We start from the raw sequence: 21715 nt of genomic DNA on the forward strand, positions 1-21715 counted from the left end.
GTATATCCTATATTCTGTTGGTTTAGGTTTGGTGGGAGAACAATTACTGAAGTCAGATTTAAAAATGAATCTCGTGCGCCTCTTTTCTTTGGAGCTTACATTAAGAAACGGTGACCACAACATCCCTCCCTCTCACTCTGCAGCTGTAAGACTCTCTCCCTCTCAGCCACAGCGCTCCAGCCTCCCTAGACATCTCGAATGACTGCTGTCAGCATGGTCATTAAGTCTTTCAGTCTGGGTCTGTTTAAACAAGCTCCTCTGGCGGCCAGTGGCTACACAAAACCAATTCCCAGCCACGGGATGATTTGTTCCTCTCTGCCCAAATTCATGCCTTGGTCCATTTAATGGGTGGTCAAACATACTTATTGTTAGGTAGAACAAACACTCCAAGACATGTTTTTGTTAGCTTCCTTGCGATGAAAAGGGTACAAAAACTGCAACCACCTGTTTCTGTGATCACCTAGGAAGAATGGAATATGCTGTCAATGTGTGGCTTACATTTGTTTTTTTGGGGATTCACTGAGAAATTAAAATCCTTATATAATTCTGGATTTAAATATAGTCTGCAGCCACACTAGCAGCTCTGTGAGGCTGTACTTAAGCACAGCGGTGCTTTGAGCTAAATGTTAACATCAGCATGCTGACAATGCTAACAATGCTAACAGGTAGCAGGTCTAATGTTTGCCATGTTCACCATCTCAGTTGAGCGTGTCAGCATAACATTTGCTAATAAGCACAACACAACGTACAACTGAGGCTGATAGGAATGGCATTAGTTTTGCGGGTATTTGGTCGTAAACCAAAGTATTTGACAAATAAAACTTCTGACCTGATGGTGGTGCTAGAGGACAAGTCAATGGATCACTAAAGTCAGAAGGCGCCATCTCCTGAGGACCATGAGCATCTGTCCAAACTTTCATTGCAATCCATCCAATATTTGTTGAGATATGGTAATCTACTCCAAAGTGGTGGACTGACTGAAACTGTCATCCCTAGTGCCATATGCTGCTACCATGGCTAAAAATAGTCCAAGCCAGATTCATCTAGACAATCTAGGTATAGAGATTGAAGGTATCCTCATGGGTCTAGACAGGGGACATACCTGTCTGAGTCCAAATGTAGCATATCATCAGGCCAAGGACATCAATGTCCTCTAATGACAAAACCACCTGCTATCGCTAGACAGATTCTCTGAATACCTTCTTTTCTGTGATTTGAGACATCTGTGTTTTTGTAACAAGCCAGTCACTCAGTTCCCATCCAGGCTGGTGAGGAGAGGAGTTTTTTTTTTTTCAAGGTACACTGGAGATCTACATTGCCCATTCATTTGGATCTCTCCATAAACATTGCAAACCGCTTTACCATCAGTAAGACAGTCTAGTATGATCACACTCTTTCAAAAACAACACTGGATACCGTCTCCCCGGGATGATTACCTTTGCAGCCAGAAATGTGGCTTCGAGGACAGAGACAGCTTTCAATGCTGCCCGTCATCTGTTTCTATTTCATACTATGCTCAGTTACAAGCACCATTCCTCCCAAAACACACACACACGCACACTTGTGTTCTTGACCCCTTTTTGGCCAATGTGTTAGCCAAAACCCAAGCCACATAGAGCACCCCCGAGTGTTTTGTGTTCACTATTGCCCTCCAAACCCACATGAACTTGAGGCGAGAGGACAGTCTTAAATGCCAGACTTACAGTGGATAAGAAAAAAGCAACTTTGATGTGCTGAAAGATCCATCAGTGCTCGCCACCCCACCAGTAGCACTGTGGATACCACTAGAGTTCCTAAAGTAAGATCCTGCATCAACTCCCCATGGGAAATAAGGTGATGAAATATCGTCTTATGTCTAGAGTCAGGTCATGCTCTTTTCATAACAAGATTGCTACTGGGTGATTGTCGTGTCAAAAAGTAGCAGCAGGCATGTGTTTAAAATGTTCAAAAGGGCTTGTGGTTTCCACCCCTCTATTTGTTTTCAAATGTGATCAGTGCAAAGTATGGCCTCTACACGTGCCTGGAAGGTTGAAAACGCTCAAACAGTCCTCAGGGTCTCTTTGTGGCATTTTAAAGGGGGTAAGAGTTTAGATTTGTGAGTGCAAAATCCATTATGACTGTTAATCACCTCATTCCTATCTAAATCGTTTTAAAACCAGAGCTTTAAAGGAGGTCTCATGTTACCCTTCCTGTAAAACACTGGACATGTAAACCACCCACTGACCTTTCCTTTGCTAGAGCTCAGATCTCAATTGCTGATAGAGTGATGGCTTTGTACCTGAAACGACAAAGGTGGGCTATTCACCTCTACACAGCCTGTGAGCTACAGTAATGCAGATCTGATAGTGGACAAGGATCAGCAAGAACATTATATTCCAGTTCCAACAATGACAGGCCACACTGATATTTGAAGCCAAGTGTGAGAACACAACAGTAAGTTAAAGCAGACAGACTGCCTGGCATGCGCAACATTTAGGACACAAGATAGGCATAATGAGCCTGGCATTGTTCTCAACAGCATTGGGAGAGCAGTTGGTCAGCAGTGCCAGTCTGTGAGAGAAGACAGCTCTGCCATGCAATTTGTCTTAACCAAGCAGGCATGACGAAGCCCTGAGAGCATGTAGTTGAATGAGTTTGTGCCCTGACTTAGAGGGCAGGGGTGAATGTCTTCAGCTTTCACAATAGGTTATGTTTGATCACAAAACAGACTCTTGTGACAGATAGATGAAAACAAAGCCCACAACAATACATAGTTTCCATGACAAAAACACATCCCTTTGGAAAGTCTATGAATGCATGACACAATGCACAATCTTGCTCATTTCAGCATAACAAGGCTTTCTTCACAGTCAGTCACTGGCAAGAAGTCCCACGTCATATTGTCGACAGACCAGGCTTAGTGAATTTAGCTTCCCCACTAAGCAGGCTGCTGAATGAAAATTGGTTTTGGATTTAACAGACACAAACGTGTACTTCTTGAACCGAGTGACATAGCCCAGCTCTGTCTGCCAACAGCAGCCAATGTGGTAGCATAACCCCGTTGTCATTCAGCTCTCAAGATCCCTCAAGTGTTGAGGCTCAAAGTTAATGAGTTGAATCTCTGCCCCCTGACACAATGCTAGCACTTCCTGCAGACTGAGAGGAGTCTCCGGTTAAAGAACAACATTGTCTGTATGCAGAACAACGCAACCTGTGTGGGGAAGATTGATGACTTAAAAATGAGATGATAGGACACAAAAATGTAGGGGCCAAATCCTTTCACTGTTAAATTGCAAGATGATGATGAAGGGTCCTATGCAGAGTTCTTCTTGCTTGACTAAATGAGAGTAGTTAACCTAATGTCCTCCTGATAAATTGCAGCAGTGCTAATCAGGATCAATGATTGCAGAAGCAATGCCACTGATGCTCCATTTTTTGAGTTGCCTGTTTATATGCTTGTGGTCAGAACTGCATGAAAACGTTTCCATCTGTAAATAATCATACACTGTATACTATACCGTATATGTTGGGTAAAGGTTGAATCACACTACTATACAGACTGATACTTTACATCAGTGGTTCCCAACCTTCTTTGTCTGATTTAGCCCTACAGCGCTGTCAAATGAGCTCATAACCTCCCATTATGTTCCAAATGTATGGAGTTGTTTTGGTCAGGTTTGCAATCCACCAGTTATTCATTACTTTTAGCAATCATCTATTTTAGCCATTTATCCATTACTTTCACTATTTTAACCATTTATACATGACTCTGAGCCGTTTCAACCATTTGTACACTACTTTTAGCCTTATCCATTAATCTGCTATTTAATTTGTGCTATTTCAACCAATCCACTACTTTTAGCTAACTACTTCGAACATTTAGCCAATACTTTAAGCTGACTATTTTCACCATTTGTCCATTACTTAGAGAATTCAACTGTTTATCTATGTCTTTTTGCTATTTTAACCATTTATCCTTTACCAAGTTATTTGAAGTGTTCATTTATTAATTAGCCTTCTAAACATTTTATTTACTTTTAGCTAACTGTTTCGACATCTCTTGCTAAATAGTTTTAATGCATTTACTGTTTAGGTGTAACAGCTAACTGAGGGCCTAATTTACTAACACTAGCGCAGTTTGCGCTGCGTCTGTTTATGCGAGTTCGGTAATAGCGCACGCTATGCTTCCACATTTTGCGCAGTATTTATCAACCCTGACACCCATCAGGCAATCAGCGTCTTTCTCCGCCCACTATACCGTAAATTGCGCTGTAGCAAAGCAGTACTTGTGCTATGATACGGCTGAGTGCAGACTGCGATATTCCCACTGCTGATGCTATGACTGTTTGAAATGATCCTGATGCCAATATTTGTAATGTAGCGAGGAGTTTAACAGCTGCTGGAATGGGATTTGAACGCTGAGTGGGAGATTCAATTTCATCTTTGATTTCTTCCAGTAACTCTAATATTGCATGGCTGCTTGATCTGTAACGCTAAATGATGTTGTGTTCACTGACAAAGTGCGATTCTTGTGTTAAAAATATTTTCAGCCTCGCCTATGTCTTCGTCTTGCTCAAATTACTGTTGCCATTTCACCAGCGGCATAAAGGTCTACGAGGAAACTTGATTGCGGCTGGTTTAGACCTGCTTTTAAGAGGCAGAGAATTTCCCCCGCAGAATAGAGGCGCGCTCTTACTTACAGTCTTTAAGTAAATACCACGGAATATATAATTAGGTGCACTTTGCGCTTATCCTCCCACCTTTTTGGGTGGAACTCCCACTTTCCCCACGACCCTCCCATGAACGCATATTGAAAGCGCAACTTGTCTCTTCTCGCTCATGTGGCAGACAATCTGCGATTTTACCCAAGTGCGCCCTGTTTGTAAATAGCCCGCATCGGTTACGTCTGTCTTTGCGACCAATTAGCGCCTGGAAACAGGCGCAAACGGCTTGATAAATCTAGCCCTGAATGTCTCAATATTGAATTTCCACTTTTTTCAAATAATTTAAGCTGCACTAGAAGCTACTTTCCAAGTATTGCAGATACGGTTGGGAATTGTTGCTTTAATTCTTTAGCTGAAGCTAAAGGTTAACAGAGGAGGCTAACTGTAGGATTTAGCGCACTGACACTCGCACATGGTATTTGAACAGCATCTGCTATGTTGGGTCCTTCTTACTTGCAGTACGTGTGTTTAGGGTTCAAAACTTTGCACATTGAAAGTGGACATCCTCATGTCTCTTGTGTGTTACTATGTGGAGACACATGCTGTTTGACCCCCTATGGTGGTTTATCAGTGAGGGTTCTTTAACTTCACTTTCAGTGTTATTTTGACCCATGTGGCCTGCCTCTCATATCCTCAGAAATAATATACTGCTTTCATCAAAAGCCCAGTCTTATATATATTAATTTTTGAATGAAGATATGTTCTGTATTTCCCTCACACACTTTGTATAAAAGTATAAAAACAAAACCCTGTTTTAGCATGGGCGCTATCATGTTTATCTCATATTTACTGTGGCAATACAGTGTGTTCACAGCGCATGTGCTGTGTTCCTGTTCATGCCATATTCTAAAGCCCTGTAAGTCATTGTGGTGTTGATGTTGAGAGTGGAATTATGGCAAGAATGTGCAGTGATGTGCCTGAGCAGACTGCACTTGGCTGTTCATCTTGGTGGTGGTCTGTGGCTGCTTAATAGTGGCGCTTTGGTTCTGGAAGAACACTGAGCTTCTGGATTGATGAAATATCCCCGAGATCCAGCATCTGAGGGCCTTGAATTCATTACACATGTCCTCAGTCTCCACAGTTTAACCCTGTGATCAAGTGCTGCCCCTTGATCACCCGTGGAGAGAAATACCACACAGAAGCCATCTCCTGTCTCCTGAGGAAGTTTGTTGTTGAGTGTGAGAGCTACTAAAGACTCTTGAAAATAGAGAAATAATATTGGTAAGCCGCAGAGCTTAACTGAAGGGAATTCTGAGAGGTCTTATAGAGAGGCTTCACGGCTCTTTGGTGTAGAGAAAGAGACATCTGCTTTCAAATCTTGCATGTGGTCAGAGAGTTCATTACTTTTAGGGTTTACTGAGCCATTAGCTTGGGAAGGGATAAAAAAAGCTGTTGATGTGTCATTAGAAATTAGCCTGCTGCTATGAAGTCAACTGAAGTGGGAAGGTTATGTGGTCATGTCAAGGTCTCAGAAAGTTCAGTAGTCTAACCAGACAGCAGGGCCTGATTTACTAGACCATCAAGTGGCAATGTTAAACTAACCTGATGAGGACTAACAGGGCAAAGAAATCCAGTCAAATTTAGCATATTAAATGTAGCACTATCGCACAAAAAGACACCACATCTCCTCTTACACCACTGGTTACAACAAACCTACTGATCAGTGAGAAGCAGGGTATTTTAAAGGGTTATCATTCTGCTGCATGCCTAAAAGTGTAAAAAGAAAATTCCTCAAAATAAGTTTTTAAGCTAACAGACCTGACCTCTAACCTGCCAAACCCCTTGGTTAAGAAAATTAAATTGGCTTACTTTTAGAGGAAGTTAGAAAATCTGTTCCCCTGTTAAAGGCAGGAATCAATTTCTATCAACAAAAGCCCTTAACCACACTACCACAAACCTGCTGTTACTCTATCATAGGCGGTAATAAGCACATCATATTTCAGCAACAGGCATGCGATCTGAAGTGACATGTTATTTTCTCCTTGCTCTTTTTTTCCTGGATTGAGATCAATGTTTTTTTTCCCTGGATTTTAGGAAATCACATGAACTTAAAGATGAGGATTGTGCACGCCACATGGTGTGGTGCTCATTATTTAAGGCAAAAACTTTCCATCCATCCATTTTCACACCATACACTGTACATAGATGATAACCGGAAAACAACCAACTTTTATTGGACTATAAATGTGGTCGCTAACTATTGTAAATAACTGCAATGATTCAATGTAGGCTACTGTTGGCAGCACATGCTCTCCTCCCCAGCCCCCCACTGTTCTCTGCAGTCTGCACTTAAGAGCCGCTTCGTCCTTGCATCTTTGTCAGTGGGAGACAACAATATATAGAGTACTATAGCATGAGCAGGTTAAATGTTAGGAACTCAGTGGTGCGGGGCCTTCTCTACAGAGATATTTCTTCGTCTGCCAGACACCACTGTGTGGCGGGTTATGGACATCAAAGAGACGTCCTTGGTTGGATTCCCAGACATGCTACTGACGCCCAACTGCTTTTGTGCTTTCTCTCGGCTTCTTGTGGCAAACTTGTTGTGACACATGTTGACCAAGTGTAAGCTGGTTTTTGGTCCTTTATTGGGGTAAAACAATTGCATTTTCCCTGCAGTGTTTCAATGAGTGATTAGCATATATCTTCTTATAATGTTGAATGTGCTTTGGATAAAAAATGTCTGCCAAATAACGTGCTGTATGTTAAATCATGTGTGTAGTGTAAACGAATCATTGACTTTGTATATGTAAGCTATGTTGTGTCAACAGAATTATGCAGAGACATGATTAAATTCTGGTGCTAACAGACAGCTTGACAACTCAAAACACACACGCATGCAGATCTGCACTGGTTGTCCGCCAAAACTCATCAGAGACAGCATGCTGTTATAACAAATTAATACTAACATAGTGGTGAGAGTCATGGCATAAGCAACAGTCCTTTGGGGGAAAGGGCCCTCTCTCACTCTGCATGTGCCCAAGCCACAAGCATCCCTGAGTTACATAACCGTCCATTTGTGTAGGCGTAGACTTCCATGTGTCTTTTTTCCTCAGGTCCTGACGGCCACACAGATGGACAATGAAATGAGGTTCCAATATCCTGATAGCATTAGCCAAGGGAGAATCTGTCATCTTCATAGACTGATAGAGGGGAGACTTGATCTGTGTAAGTGCATTTCCAGGTTTTTAAAATGAAAGATATGCTCTGAAGAGAATGAGGCCCGGTGTCTGCCAGACTCATGCTGTCTAGATTATTCATGCAGCGAGGAAGGGACCTACATCGACCTGCCGTTGACAAGTCAAACTAAAACAAAATAAAGTTAGACTACAGTGATGGAGTTAAGAGGACAGACCAATTGAAAGATCCATTTTAAAAAAGCAGAATTTATTCAAATGTATGTTACATTATATACATTTAGGGTAGACGATAATCATAAAGTGGTATGAAATCTTTTATCATCAGTGCATGATTTGTGTGACGTGGCTAGAAATGTGCTTGTTTTATGTTCAAAGTGCATTTCCTGAGCAGATGGTATAGTAGTAAGCATGGCAGTCTTCAGAACCAGGCAGAGAAGCCATGCTTTTCCTTCACCACCCATATGCTGTCAATCACCTTCCCATACTGGAACACACAGGAAGGTCTTTGTTATCACTGGAGGCAATATTCTTTGACCTTTAAATATATCCTTTCACCTTTGCTGTGCTTGTGTGCATGTTGTTCCTCCATGTGTCCTCACCTGGTCATCGGAGACCTGCTCCAAGTAAAGGTGGGTGGCGTTGACCACTTGCATGCGGGTGTAGCCGTAGTCTGTGCTGCGGAAAGCGCTCCACTCTTTGGGGTTTGGATTGAACCTGTCTGTCTTCTCTCTGCAGCCCTGCAGAGGAATCAACAGTGGTTACACTGAATATGTTAGTGATGAGCTGTATGCCTTTCTCCACAAAGCCCTGTGTGACATTTACAACTGTGGCTGAGCCTCGGTGCGAATCTGGCTGCATTTCGATATGCCGATGACTAATCCCTCTATGGTTGGAACGAAGCATGCCCTGCACCGCTCACCACCACATCAGAAAACACTTAACCAGAGGAACAGCTGGTACTAAACTCATGTGTCAGAACTGCTACACAGACAGAACTGTGAATAATACATCATTGTTTTTGTTGATACTGCTGTATGTATGTATGTATGCACTGATCTATGTGGGCAAACATTACCAGTGATGCAGCGGCATGAAAGTACTTACAGCAGAGCCTGTGATGATGTGTACTGGAGCTTTTGGGTTCACATAAGGCTGCTCTTTGCTCCCATTGTACACCTAAAGAGAAAAGCATAACAAGTCTATTTCACTGATCCAAATGAAGACAATAGATGTAAATATGTGGTGAATTAAGAACACAGGAGCTAACCTTGTCCCCGTAGACAGGCCAAAGCCTCTCATATGTGTGCTCATGTGCCCACAACTCCACATCCACTCCTGTGAAAGATATTTAATGATAGTCAGCAAAAGAAAGAAAAAAAGATGCCCAAACAGCTCATTTAAACACATTCTGCTGCATATTCTAATGTTTCTCAGATCCCCTGCCAATTTCATTTTGAGATTTCTCAGCAATCAACAAAAGCTTAAAATCAGAGCAACCAAAATATTCAACGTTCCACCACAAGTTGAATAATTAAATGCAACAAACAAAAGTCTGAGAAATGTAATACAGGAAAAACATTTGCAAATGGGTTGTTGGGATGTCAGCCCGACCAAAGGCCTGCTTTTTTAATAAAGGATGTTTGGATTGCTCTGCTGAACTGTCGGAACATTAGTCTGTCTGAGAGTGCAAATTTGTGATCTTAAACACCCATTAGCAGCACACAGCTGGTTGTCAAATAGAGACCATACCATAGCGGTAAAATAGATCCTCGAGACCAGGAGCTGGCGGTTTGGTATCATTCAATCCCAGTCGGACCTGAGATATAACAGAGAGGAATAATGTCAGAATAAACTGGCATTAGTGTCTGAAACACTACCTGCTACCTGAAACACTACCTGGTAGAGCCCTATCACGCATGTGCCAGCCTCACTCCAAACAGTGCCAAGTGCTGAGGGAAGTAAGTCTAAGTGGAAACTATTTGGTACAAATAACAGTGACTATGACAGAATACTCAATGTGCTTATGGGCTGTGATGTGGACTGGCCAGCCTGCAACACCTCTGACACGTCTACTACCAGAGGTGATTAAAGGGCCGGGGCAATACAGCAGAAAACAAATATTACAAATACCTCTATAATAATTAAGTACTTTGTAGGCAATTAACAAAATGTTTTCAAGTAATAATATAATTTATTTTGCTTGGCAAAATCAAATACAAATAATGTTAGGTACATAGTCGTATTAACAAACATTTGTAATTATGCTTTGCTAGTAAAATGTCTGCCTAAGTCATTACAACAGGAATTTTCAAACTTGAGACCAAGCAGGGGTGTCCAACTTTACACAGCTTCTCTTGACTCCCCCCTCTATGAAGAGTTTCTTATAAAACTACCTGTCAGAAAGAGTTTGAGTCTTTATCATCTTTATAAGGTAGTGTGAAGAAATGACTAGTTTAGGATACACCATACATTAGAAAAAGTGTATGAATTAATGGATAGGATTCTGTGGTTTACACACAAAGGAGTCGAACTTGGTACAGTCATCCTGGTCGTCATCAGAGCAGTACATAGGCCTGTGTCCCATGGTGATGATCCATGGACGCACTGCTCGGTTCTCTGGCTTGTTGGCCTCCTAGGTTGGGAGAAGGAAGTGGTGAAGACACACATATGTAGATGGATAACACTTTACAATAAGCTACACAAAAAAGTAGGTAGTTAATGAGTAACGAATAAGGAACGAATGAGGAATAAATGGTTAGTTAATGAGTAGTTACTGATTGACTGTGATTCAAGCCCTAATGATTAGTTACTGTTAAACATACTGGTAGTTACTGTTAAATGAATGAGGAACGAATGGTTAGTTAACGAGTAGTTACGGATTGTGATTCAAGCACTAATGATGTTACTGTTAAACAGACTGGTAGTTATTGTTAAATGAATGAGGGACTATTGGTTAATTAATGATTAGTTACTCAAGCAATAATGATTAGTTACTGATAGACTGTGTGTGTTACTATTGAGATAGGATTTTGGAACAGAATGAGGAATCAGTAGATGTATAATGGAGAAAGAAAGAATGGAACTATTACCACAATATAATGGAACAAAAAGAGAGAGTTAGAGATCAAGTGTGGGAACAAAGCAGAGCACTTAGCCATCATCAACACATGTAACTGCCTGGTGCGGTCATTAACCTCCAGGTCTTTCTTCAGCCACTCATACTGCTTGAAGAGGAGCTCCTGGCCGAATTCGAGATAGAAATAAACCTCAGTGGAGAGGGAGATGATGTGCGCGGACCCCAGGTTCCAGCTGCGGACACACACCGTTAAAATGATACACAGCCTTGACCCAGTAGAGGAAGCATGGTAAAAGTCAGCGAGTAAGTAAGAACAGGCCTGACTTTAAACGCCAGATAAGTGTGAAAAGTACTCCAAAATCCAGGCAACGTTTAGTCTCTGACATTTTGCTGCAGAATGCAGTGCCAGATCCACTTTAGTGAATAAAACTCCTTGCTGTAATAGGAGTGCTTACGTGTTCATCCTACAGGGTTAATGGAAAAGCATGTGTGCTGTAAATGTGTGCTGTATGTTATGAACTGAACGGTTTCCAGAAGCAGTCTCGGCATTTCAGATTGCCTCCCCTTGTTCCTAACCGGCTCTCAGCCAGCAGGCCTGTTTGCGTCTAGACCAAGGGACTGATCAGTGGGCAGGTGGCCTGTGGTCTAGCAACGTATTATCTTACTGTTTGAGAGAAGGAGGTCTGTCGTGGGCTATGAGTCACCTAGTTAGATGTATAGCTCCTTTGTTTAGTCCCCATGTCCCTGAGATAGGAGAGCGCTCCTCTGCTGCCAATTCCTCTGGGCTGCCTCATTAATGCTTACTGAAATACAGTAGGAGGTTTGGTAAACCTTAACATGATACTTCACAAGGCCCGTGTTGGAAAATAAAAGATATTTCTCTCCGAGCTCTGTCTGTGCAGCTAGCCTCCACTTTTCACTACTGACCAAAACCGCTTGTGGTTAAGTACGTCAAAGTCCACCTTAACTAAAGCAACATTTGGCTAAATCAGATATTGTGTTATTCCATAAGGCTGACATATTTTCTTCTCCCTTACCTGTACCACAGGCTCTCAGTCTGGCCTGGCATGCTGAAGCGGTTCCTGTAGTTGGAGAAGTTACTGTGAACAAACAAGAATGTAAAAAAATAAATAAAAAGTTAGTTAGACGGACTGATCATACAATTTACATTCTTTGGATATACTTTATATATATTTTGTGGTATATAATCGGTTAAAAATGACCATCAAACTGTGGTGGGGACATCTGCGTCAAACTTAAAATATATATATATATATATATATATATATATATCTATATATATATAGTAGCTAGTTTTAGATATTCTAAGAAACCGTACACTTTGCTGTCGCCAGGATATCAGTGGCTGACTCTCCAAATTAAAGGCTGTAGAAAAACATGGACATAGCTTCTGTGACCTCACTCTATAGCTTTCCAATGGGAGGTTTTGAAGCTTAGGATCATGGTCAGATAATCAAAATTTGGGCAACATGGGGGAGCCTGGGTGGAGCCGAGATGGGACAAGCAAATAGGAGCCACTATAGCTGAGCGCACTACACCTGTCAATCAACAAAACAGGCCTCTAAATATACCCCTTCTAAAACCATGACATCTTCTTTAATTTTACAACAGTGTAATTTTAGATCCAGCAGCCATTTGAGAAATCAGATCTTAAGGCACTTCCACAGTGGTTTAGCACTGAGATGTGGTGGTTCCCACTTCATCCAGAAATATAGGGATGCTTGCAGTTATCTATCACCCCTGCCACAATCACTACCACTAATTTCTAGACTGTTTGCACTGCACCAGATGACAAAGTCAGACCTTTAGGACAAGAAATAATTAAAAAACAGCATCCAAGAGTGCACCATCAAGCACATTAAACCAGTACTCTGCAAATATTACAATGAGTACACCATGCAAAAGGGAAAAACTCTTTCATGGAAAGCTCTCCCTGACGCCAACCCACCAGTCTCTTTTTTTCACAGTTTTTAATTTCAGCTTGAAAGCAGGAGCCAATCCCCTCAATGGGCCATTAACTAAGCAAGGTGATGGGAATGATTGTTTTCTTATCTTACATAAGGGAAGGGGAAAAAAGGACGTATTCTGGAGTGCAGCCTGGGCAGGGTGGGACAGTTCAGATCCCTGCACTGACTGGGTTAATGTAGGGTTGGGGGTAACTACAGACCAGCAGGGTCAAAGGCTAGGAACAGGGGCACAAGAGGAGGATCACAGATACCTAATGTTACTAATGTGAATAAGTCTACTTAACTAGTAACTAGTGAGACACATTAAGTGGCCAGGATTAAATGGCCAAGGCCAGTGTGATAATACTGTAGAGGCCAGTTTGTGATCGGTGATATTTTAGCACAAAGGAAAATACTGTTTGCCTCAGCATCTCTCTATGTCCATCTTGAAAACTTTGTTTAGGTGTCTATCATGCTATTATTACCCCATATCAACATGATCCTTACCAATTTACTTACTTACCAAGTATTTAGAACTTCAAATTCCACATTTAAGTCTTAGTTATTAGGAAATTATTTAAAACAAGCATCATAGCATTTACAACAGTGCATCAAATTACAGTATATTCTAATCCAATCACACAAGTAATTTAAGTTAAAATAGAGCTAAAGAATGAGATCTGTTGCTGTGAAAATTAATTATGATATGAAGCTCTCAGTCATGGCATTGAACCAGGAAGAGTAATAAAATGGGGTCATACTCCCATCTTGTGGCTAGGAAGTGTACCCGCAACTATGTAGAGGGATATGGGAAGGCAGTTACACATAAACAATCAAGTTTGTTTTATTCAGTAAAATAATGCACATACTCTCTAGAAATCAAAACAGAGTGATATAACCGAGCTCACCCTGAGGGAAAGGATTAGTCTGTAGAAATAAAGTCAACTGCAGGCTTTAAAGTCTCTTGTTTCTGTAGCGGTGGAAAATCTGATACAAATACAATAAGCTTATATTTGTTTCATTAATCTGCACTATGGGAGTCCAATGTAACATGTGAGTCATCCTCTGTAACCAAAAGCATGCTTGTTTCCGTGTGCGTTTGCTTTTCCATTAAAACAAGATCGAGATAAAAATCTGGTGGCTGTCAAAGTCGATGTGAACAGCCTGACTCTTAAACTGACCCAACAAGATGTTCCCTCCTCATCAAATCTTCCCTTTCATCATCTGATGAGCTTAATCCAGGCCGTTGGAGAAACTAAAGGAACAAGTTGTAGTCTAAAGGATGCATGTCACTAAACTCTCATCACAGGACAGCAACGGTCATTTGCCTGTCCCACCGAGGGCCTGATGAACCATATTGTGCTTGGTGAACAAAGGCAGTCTTGATTGGGGCCTTAGCATCTTCTGTGGATCCACTGTTCTCATCCTGCTGGAATGCTGACTGAAAACGTTTGTGGTCAGCCATGTTTCAATTGCCTTTTACCCATTAGGTTTTGAGGTTGGAAAGAGAGATGAACAGAAAAGTACAGCGAGAGCACATCAGACAGCGAGGAAGAAAAAGCAGGGGCCAGCTACTGGGAATATTTGGATTCCTAACAACACCGCAGAGCAAAACACACATTTAGGTATAGGAGAGGGACAGAGAGAAGCTGGATGTATGGTTATGTAATGCAGTGAGCTGTATCAGATTCTTAGTCAGGATGCAGTGCCAAGAAAACGAGACTACTGTTACTAGCTCCTTAATGAAGACCAGGCAGTAGTCGCATTACACATGGCAAGGCCAGGCGAGGAATGTCTTATAGCATGGGGCAAGTAAATATTATGGTGCAAGATTAGGCACCTTTAAACATTTCAAAATGCATAAACACACACAACTTACTGATGTGCTTGGAATTTAGGGATGCATTGACTGCTCGCCCTCGGGATGAAAGGCATTTTATGCTGCTGAAGGTCTTTATCTTCATACATTTTACAAGTCTTATATCGTCTTCAACAAAACAACATGGAACTGAACTCGAAAATATCTCCCAGGACAGATTGTAGGCTACAATTCACAGACAGTTGTACAATTTGGTTATGTATTAGGTTGTTAATACAAACCACCCTGACTGATTATTTGCATTGTGGGGAGATAATAAGCTGAGGGGATAGAGACGCGATACGAATATGTCAGAATATCAATGTACAACAAGGCTGCTACAATTTGTTTAGGTCTGCAACAAATTTATTATATTCATTGCCAATTTGTGAATAATTTTCTTAATTATACCTCTAGCTATAAAATGTAATGAAATAGTGAAAATGGCCATCACATTTGCCCAGTTTCCAAGTTTAAATTGTGTGTTTTGTCTGGCCAACAGTCCAAAACTGAAAGCTATTCAATTTACTATAATGTAAGACCTAGAAAAGCATCACTTACTCAGATATGAGAATTTTATATATATATTATTTTCTTACAATTGTCTGATCAATAAATTAACTAATTGTTTTAATTCTAAATTTTTTTCGAACACTTAAGTTGCTGCATGGTTCTATCCTCACTGTCCTGCCTCTTTACATTACATTACATTGCATGTCATTTAGCGGACGCTTTTATCCAAAGTGACTTACAATTGTTCGCCTCTGGAGCAACTAGGTAGGTTAAGTGTCTTGCTCAGGGACACATTGGTTGATGTATCGCAGTGGGAACTGAACCCAGATCTCTCACACCAAAGGCATGTGTCATATCCACTGCGCCATCACCACCCACACCCACGTCTCTCAGTTCAGAAACGTTCCCAGACATTAAATGTGAACAACGCAGTTAAAAGAAATTTATCTTAATATCGCATGAAAGAGTTCCCAATTGAACCACCGACGATCTCAGAACAAAACGGATAATGAACTGATGATTCCCAGTTCAGATTTTTGTTTTGGGGTTTTTTTTTTTTTTTTTTTTTTTTTTTTTTTTTTTTTTTTTTCTCTTTTTTCTCTCTCTCTTTTCTCTCTCTTTTTTTTTTTTTTTTTTTTTTTTTTTTTTTTTTTTTTTTTTTTCTATCTATCTCTCTCTCTCTCTCTAGCCAGTTCTGAATACAATTTGTCATGAGGTGTCTGGCAAGTCTCTCTGACCAATATGGATGTACTGCTATTTTTGCCCAAAACCCATTAATCAGAATTTTGCCCTGAAGCAGAATGTGAATAAAATGTAAACAAAAAGTAAAACATTAGCTAGTTGAAAGCAGAAGACACACAGGAGACAGTCAGACAGTTTCCCTGTTGACTGCCACTGACTAAGAATTTCTCTTGACGCTGTCACTGTCAAAAAACAATGCTTCACCAAATGTGACTTAATTTAGGAATACGCCCTAAAAGAAAAATAAATAAATTCCACTTACTATGTAGACTCGTGGTTGCCTGGACAGGTCATGTAGGGCACGTAGGCTGCTATGGACTGGATCTGCCTCATGAACTCATCTCCAACCCTGGCATTGTCCTGGAACAGTGACATTCAGCCATGATGACGCCAAAGATTTCCCCGTCAGACAACAATGTTTCATTTTTCTTCATTCACTGATATTCAGCCAAATTACTTTTAAGAACTAAGTCCATTTTTCAGACAGCTTCAGAACCCAAACAAACCTTCTTGAAACCAGAGGCATTTTCATTTTAGATTTGCTCATACTGGCAACGCAGCTTTTCAAAACACATTTGTGGTTCATGGCTGTACTGATGGCTTTTACCTGCCACAAACATCAATGACCTTTCAGACAAAATTCCCTTTCTCTGCTTTTCTATTTATAATATCAGTGAAGCCACAGGATGTACGTGCACATTCCAGCTGAAGAAAACAGCTTGGATGAATTATGGTTATTAATTTTTTGCAGTAGTCTGCTGATTGCATTTAGAATTTCTCCATATTTCAAAATAAAGGCATGAATAATACAGGAACTTATTTCAGGAAAAATGATATAAGCTTTCAAAACAATGTTATGCTAAATATCACAGATGACAGTTGGGAGGTTTTTAGATGAGCAAATATGTTATTGAGACTTAAGATTCAGGTTTTGAATGGCGCTTATTTTATTCAAGAAATACTTGGGCGACATGATCAGGACTCTCGTCTTTCACCGCAGGCTTAAAGTATTTCACAGTGATGCTAAGCATAAGCTGTGTCTCAACCACAGCTGAGAGCCTTCATATGCACTGATAATAAATAGTGGTGAGTCTTGGGACTAGGGGCAGTGGAGAAAGGTAAAGCCGCTTATCTCATCTGTCATTGTGGAATAAGTGGAATATCAGAGTGGCTTTAAGAATATACACTGTTGATGAAAGATATTAGCTGTCAGTGTCCTTCACTGGGCACAAGTGTTATCAGAGTTCATGATATTGAAAATACAGAAGAGTAATATACCTCATGCATATCGTAGGCAAAGTCCCCTGTAAAACAAAAACATCTACAGATTAGAATTTATCTTTAGGTGTTTTTAAGAATGTTACTCTCTCCCAGTGTAGGGTAACACCGTTATACAATATATGTGTATCTTTGGTGCACTGTGCCAAAATGAGTTTCCCCCCCAAAAAAGTTTTGTTTACTTATTTATTATAGAGATAATCAACTTAAAGGAATATGCTTAATCGCTTTTTTGGATGCATCTCTGCATGTTACAGTGTTTCCTTTAGGAACTTATCATTTAGTGTGCTTTAGAGATGCAAGTAGGCAGCTTTTTGTCTTCATGCTAAATTAAGCTAATTGGCTGTTAGCTCTAGCTTCATATCAGCGTACAGTCTTGGGCTCGGTATCAATATTCTGATCTAACATTTCCCAAAATGTCAAACTATACCTTTAATAAATGACTAGTGGACCACGGTTAACCTTGAATAAATAAATAATATTTGATCTTGCTTTATCAATCAAAGAATAATATTCTTTGTTAACTTGTAAAGTGGCTGTTAAACAATGTTTAAACTGGTGTTTCATGTCAAAAGCCAACAAAAGGCAAAGAAAAATGATACTGGTCTTTTATTATCTTTTATTATCCTGGCGGGAAATTGAGACAAGGGACAAACACTAGTGAGCCAGAGATTCAGTCGGGATTGTTGGACAAACACATTTTGGCACAACACAGACCCATTATCTGTTTAGATTCTACTCCCCACAAGTGATGGAGCAAGCAAATGCCCGGAATCCAACCCATATGTTTAAAAGCAAAGCATACAAATGACAAATAGGTATTATTATGCTGATGACAATAATTACCACTATATTACATGATTATTTCTGTTGGAATGGGTCAGCTAGCTTACTGGATATGATTTATGTTAATATAATCTGTTGCAAGCTGTGTCAGGTATCTGTGGATAACTAATGCCTGAGACAACAGCTGATAAAACTTAATGCCTCTTCATGGCTTTCACAGTGCAAACTGTAATATTTTAATCAGTGTGGAGCTTACCTACGTGCAGGATGACATCATACATGCCAAGCTGTGTCTCCTTTTGCAGTCGAGCCAGAGACTGAGGGTTCTCATTGCCCATGTCACCATACACTGCAAACCTGGGACTGAAGCTAGTGCTGTCATTCAGAGCAGTGAAGGAGAACATGTCGCTCCAGCCCTCATCACTCCCACAGTGGTAGACTGAAATTACACAGGAGAAGAAAAACTCTTTAACATGAGTTATGAGTGAAAGTCAGTAATATTAAAGCTCCACCCACCGTAAGTTGCAGTAGGTTTGAGGTCTGTAAGAGTTACTCTGTGGATGTACATCTTCCTCATCTCCTCTCCTGAGTCCACAAACAGAGCAGCGTCACCTTTGGTGCTTATGTCAAAGAGCCGACCCCCCAGAAGGCCGTACTCCACCTTGCTCTCTGTCTTATTGAAGGTGGTCCAGGTCACCACCATAGAACCTGGCACTGCTGTGAAGAAAAGCCCAATTATTGGAATCGTGATGTAGATTGATGTGACAGAACAACTGGATTCACTTACTGGTGTATTTATTAAAGCCAAGAGATGCTTATAAAAAGGCTGACTTTGCACAAGAGTGGTGCTTTTGATCTTGCCGCTGGTGAGATATAACCATCAGAAAGCTGAGATAAGCTGACCACTGGCCAGGTAATCATTTCATAAAGACACCAACATCAACTGCATTTAATGACTACCACGTTTTACCTTCATGGGGAATGAACGAAAGAACATTTATGCTGCACATCAGTTACTGTATATGTATGGCAGTTAAGGCAATTATCTGGTGCCTTTGACCTAAATGACTTACAAAGAGTGCACAGGTAGTTTTTTCCAAGCAACGGGGCACTTCAGACATGTTGCTGTTGCATTCAATAAGGTTTCGTCAAGGCCTTCAGCCATTAATGTTCCTATATTGTAAAAAGTGAAATTTCCATGTTTTTATTTTATTATAAAGCAGGTCAAGGGGCTATATAAATAGTGTGAAAGTTTAAAAATGCTCAAATCTATAGAGAAATGAACACAGCCATATTCAGGAAGTATGTCTTTAAACAAGCCATTAGGACTTCCGTACAGTTGTGATGTCACAACTATATATAGATAGAAAGTGCTGCTATAGTCAGAGCGCAGACCCGAAAACACTGACCAATCAGAAGAGACTTTGCTTTTTCAGGGGAGGGCCTTAGAGAGACAGGCACTTGAAATAGAGGGTTTTAGACAGAGGGTGAATACAGGCGTATTCAGGCAGACAGAGTATGACAAAACTATGTTTTTGAGCATTAAAGCACGTAAACGTATTTTAGTAGAAACCCAAAATACAAGTGTGAACCTGAAAATGAGTATAATATAGGACCTTTAAATTAGCTGCATTACATGAAACACTGTTTTTTTTTTTTAAATATCAAGATCACTGAAAGTGAATCTGAACTTCAGTGAACTTGTTGCAGAGCTGCAGAACAGTAATAAAACGTTCAGCGGCCCAGATGTACCAGTGCTTTCAGTCATTTTATTATTGAGTGATTTGTACAAAACATCTGTAAATCTGCAATCCATATGACCTGGATACTGGTTTGTATCACTAAGCGGAAAATTGTTTCCCTAAATGAAAACACATGAGGCTGATGGAAACACTTCAAATGCTTACCTGGATAAGAAAGGTGCACTTGCTCTGGCTGGGTCCAAATGGGAGGAACACCAAGCACCAACAGGGGTGCGAGGCTTAACAAGGCACAGGCAGCATGAAGAGGCACCATTTTAACACTGGGCTGCAGGAACAACAACCTGGTTAAAGTAGCAACACACGCCCAGAAAATAAAACAATCTTGTCACTGTAATCACATGATGTTAAAAGCTTTCATGACAAACATCACATGACTGAGCCTATTTATATAAAACCAAGAGAACCAATGGGTCCGTTTTGAAATGATAAACGGCACAGCCTCAATATATCCTACCTGACCTCAATGCTAGTTTACACAGCACTCAGTGGCAGCGGCACATTCTCTCACACACACACACACACACACACACACACACACACACACACACACACGTTCAGACACCGTGTTTAGGGTATCTGATGAGGACCTCTGTCTGCATCAGTCAACCCAAATGATGAAAATGCAGAACCAAAACAGCAGAGTCAGCAAGAACAGCACGGAAAGAGATGATGTGTCAATAAAAACAGCTGATGTTGTTTTTCATTGTGCAATCAGGGAAATCAAAGTAAGCTCAAGTACAGCAGAGATTAGCCCACAAGCCAAGGCTTGCCTCGGATCAATAAAGTGCTAAGGCAAACAGCTGATGTGCCTCAATGATTGGAGTAAAGGCACGGTCATGGTAATGGCTATGGCTCATGAAGGCAAAAGAAAGATGCATTTGAGCCAAAACACTAAACATGCTGATGTCATTTATTAGTTATGGTAACTGCCTCTCCAGTTGAATGTGTCTTTCAGTGAGATAAGCTGACTGGGATGACTTAAGACCACACATTTAGACCACAGCTTTAATGAAATGTTTGGTTTTTTAAATGTGTACCATTGATATCTCAATAGTCGCTAGAGGGTGCACACTGCACAGACTGAATTATGAATAGGATGCTTTATTCTCTGATACTGGGCGGTATTAGCAGTTGATATCGGATGTTAGCTGACAGAATACAAGGGAAGGTTTGATTGTATTATCCCTGCTTAAGAATGGAAAACAAGGTGAGTTACACCATTTAGGATACGCTATGTATTGTGTTGTAACGAATACTGTGAAGGTTAGACTATTTGTGGACCACTGGTAGTAACGTTAAACCGTGCTAAACTGTTTTTTTTTATCTATTTGCCCATTTAGCTAGCGTTTGCTGTTAGCTGCATATACAGTATGCATAGACATTATATAAACGGTTAGCTGGCGAATTCTTACTGTTGTTAATTGTAGCGTTACAGTAGCGTTAAGTTACGTTACGCACAAAACAGAGCCTTTTTATGTTGTCTACTAACAACACGTAGGCAACAGTTTAAAGATACTGAATAAGGCTCTCCAAAAGCTCAACCTGACCCGAATACATGTTAAATTAGTAACTGAAAACACTCACAACACAACTTAGCTGTTTAGCCCATTGCCCATTAGCCAGGTATCAGTTCCTGACCACGTCATTGCGCAGAAGATCAAACAATGCCCGCGTGGATTGTGGGAAATTGTGTTTTGCCTTTAGAGCCTGTAAGACTCAAAGATGAAAACTTTATTCCTTTTTTAAACAAATAAAAGACATAACAAAATGCAATATGAATGCTGTGAATAATAGATTTAGAAGCATAACCCATATTTGTGATTATCTTATTGTGGTTACCTGACCACAACATCTGGCTGTGTGCGCTTGTATTAAACTATGTCTAACAATTTA

At 40.6% G+C, this 21715-nt stretch overlaps 2 protein-coding genes across 7 annotated transcripts in view; one reads left to right on the top strand and one right to left on the bottom strand.

Annotated features, from left to right (window-relative positions):
* LOC120549171 (KATNB1-like protein 1) overlaps positions 1-21715 on the top strand; it is a 38311-nt gene that overhangs the window by 14135 nt on the left and 2461 nt on the right. Inside the window, exon 1 of one of the 2 annotated variants that reach the window (XM_039785852.1) lies at positions 20732-21029. The exons of the other annotated variant lie outside the window; for it this stretch is intronic. The gene's annotated coding sequence lies outside the window, so the exon portion shown is untranslated. Of the gene's footprint in view, positions 1-20731; positions 21030-21715 lie in introns of those variants that run through there. 2 annotated transcript variants of the gene reach the window in all.
* On the bottom strand, positions 8067-21514 carry acp7 (acid phosphatase 7, tartrate resistant (putative)). Of its 5 annotated transcripts, none has more exons than XM_039785850.1 (14): positions 21407-21514; positions 19967-20103; positions 18576-18773; positions 18316-18498; positions 17274-17299; positions 16258-16355; positions 11954-12016; positions 11035-11149; positions 10359-10472; positions 9590-9656; positions 9108-9175; positions 8945-9016; positions 8440-8577; positions 8067-8324 (listed from the first exon to the last, which is right to left on the bottom strand). In XM_039785850.1, exons 2-14 carry the CDS (start codon positions 20073-20075, stop codon positions 8259-8261), a joined length of 1317 nt encoding a protein of 438 aa, XP_039641784.1. In that variant the 5' UTR covers positions 20076-20103; positions 21407-21514; the 3' UTR covers positions 8067-8258. The 5 variants fall into 5 exon arrangements, with proteins under 5 accessions (XP_039641784.1, XP_039641780.1, XP_039641781.1 ...); XM_039785846.1 differs by having other exon boundaries at positions 18576-18776; XM_039785847.1 differs by having other exon boundaries at positions 18576-18776; positions 19967-20087; positions 21407-21485.

The sequence above is a fragment of the Perca fluviatilis genome, chromosome 20 (genome assembly GCF_010015445.1).
Source record: "Perca fluviatilis chromosome 20, GENO_Pfluv_1.0, whole genome shotgun sequence".
NCBI lineage: Eukaryota > Metazoa > Chordata > Actinopteri > Perciformes > Percidae > Perca > Perca fluviatilis.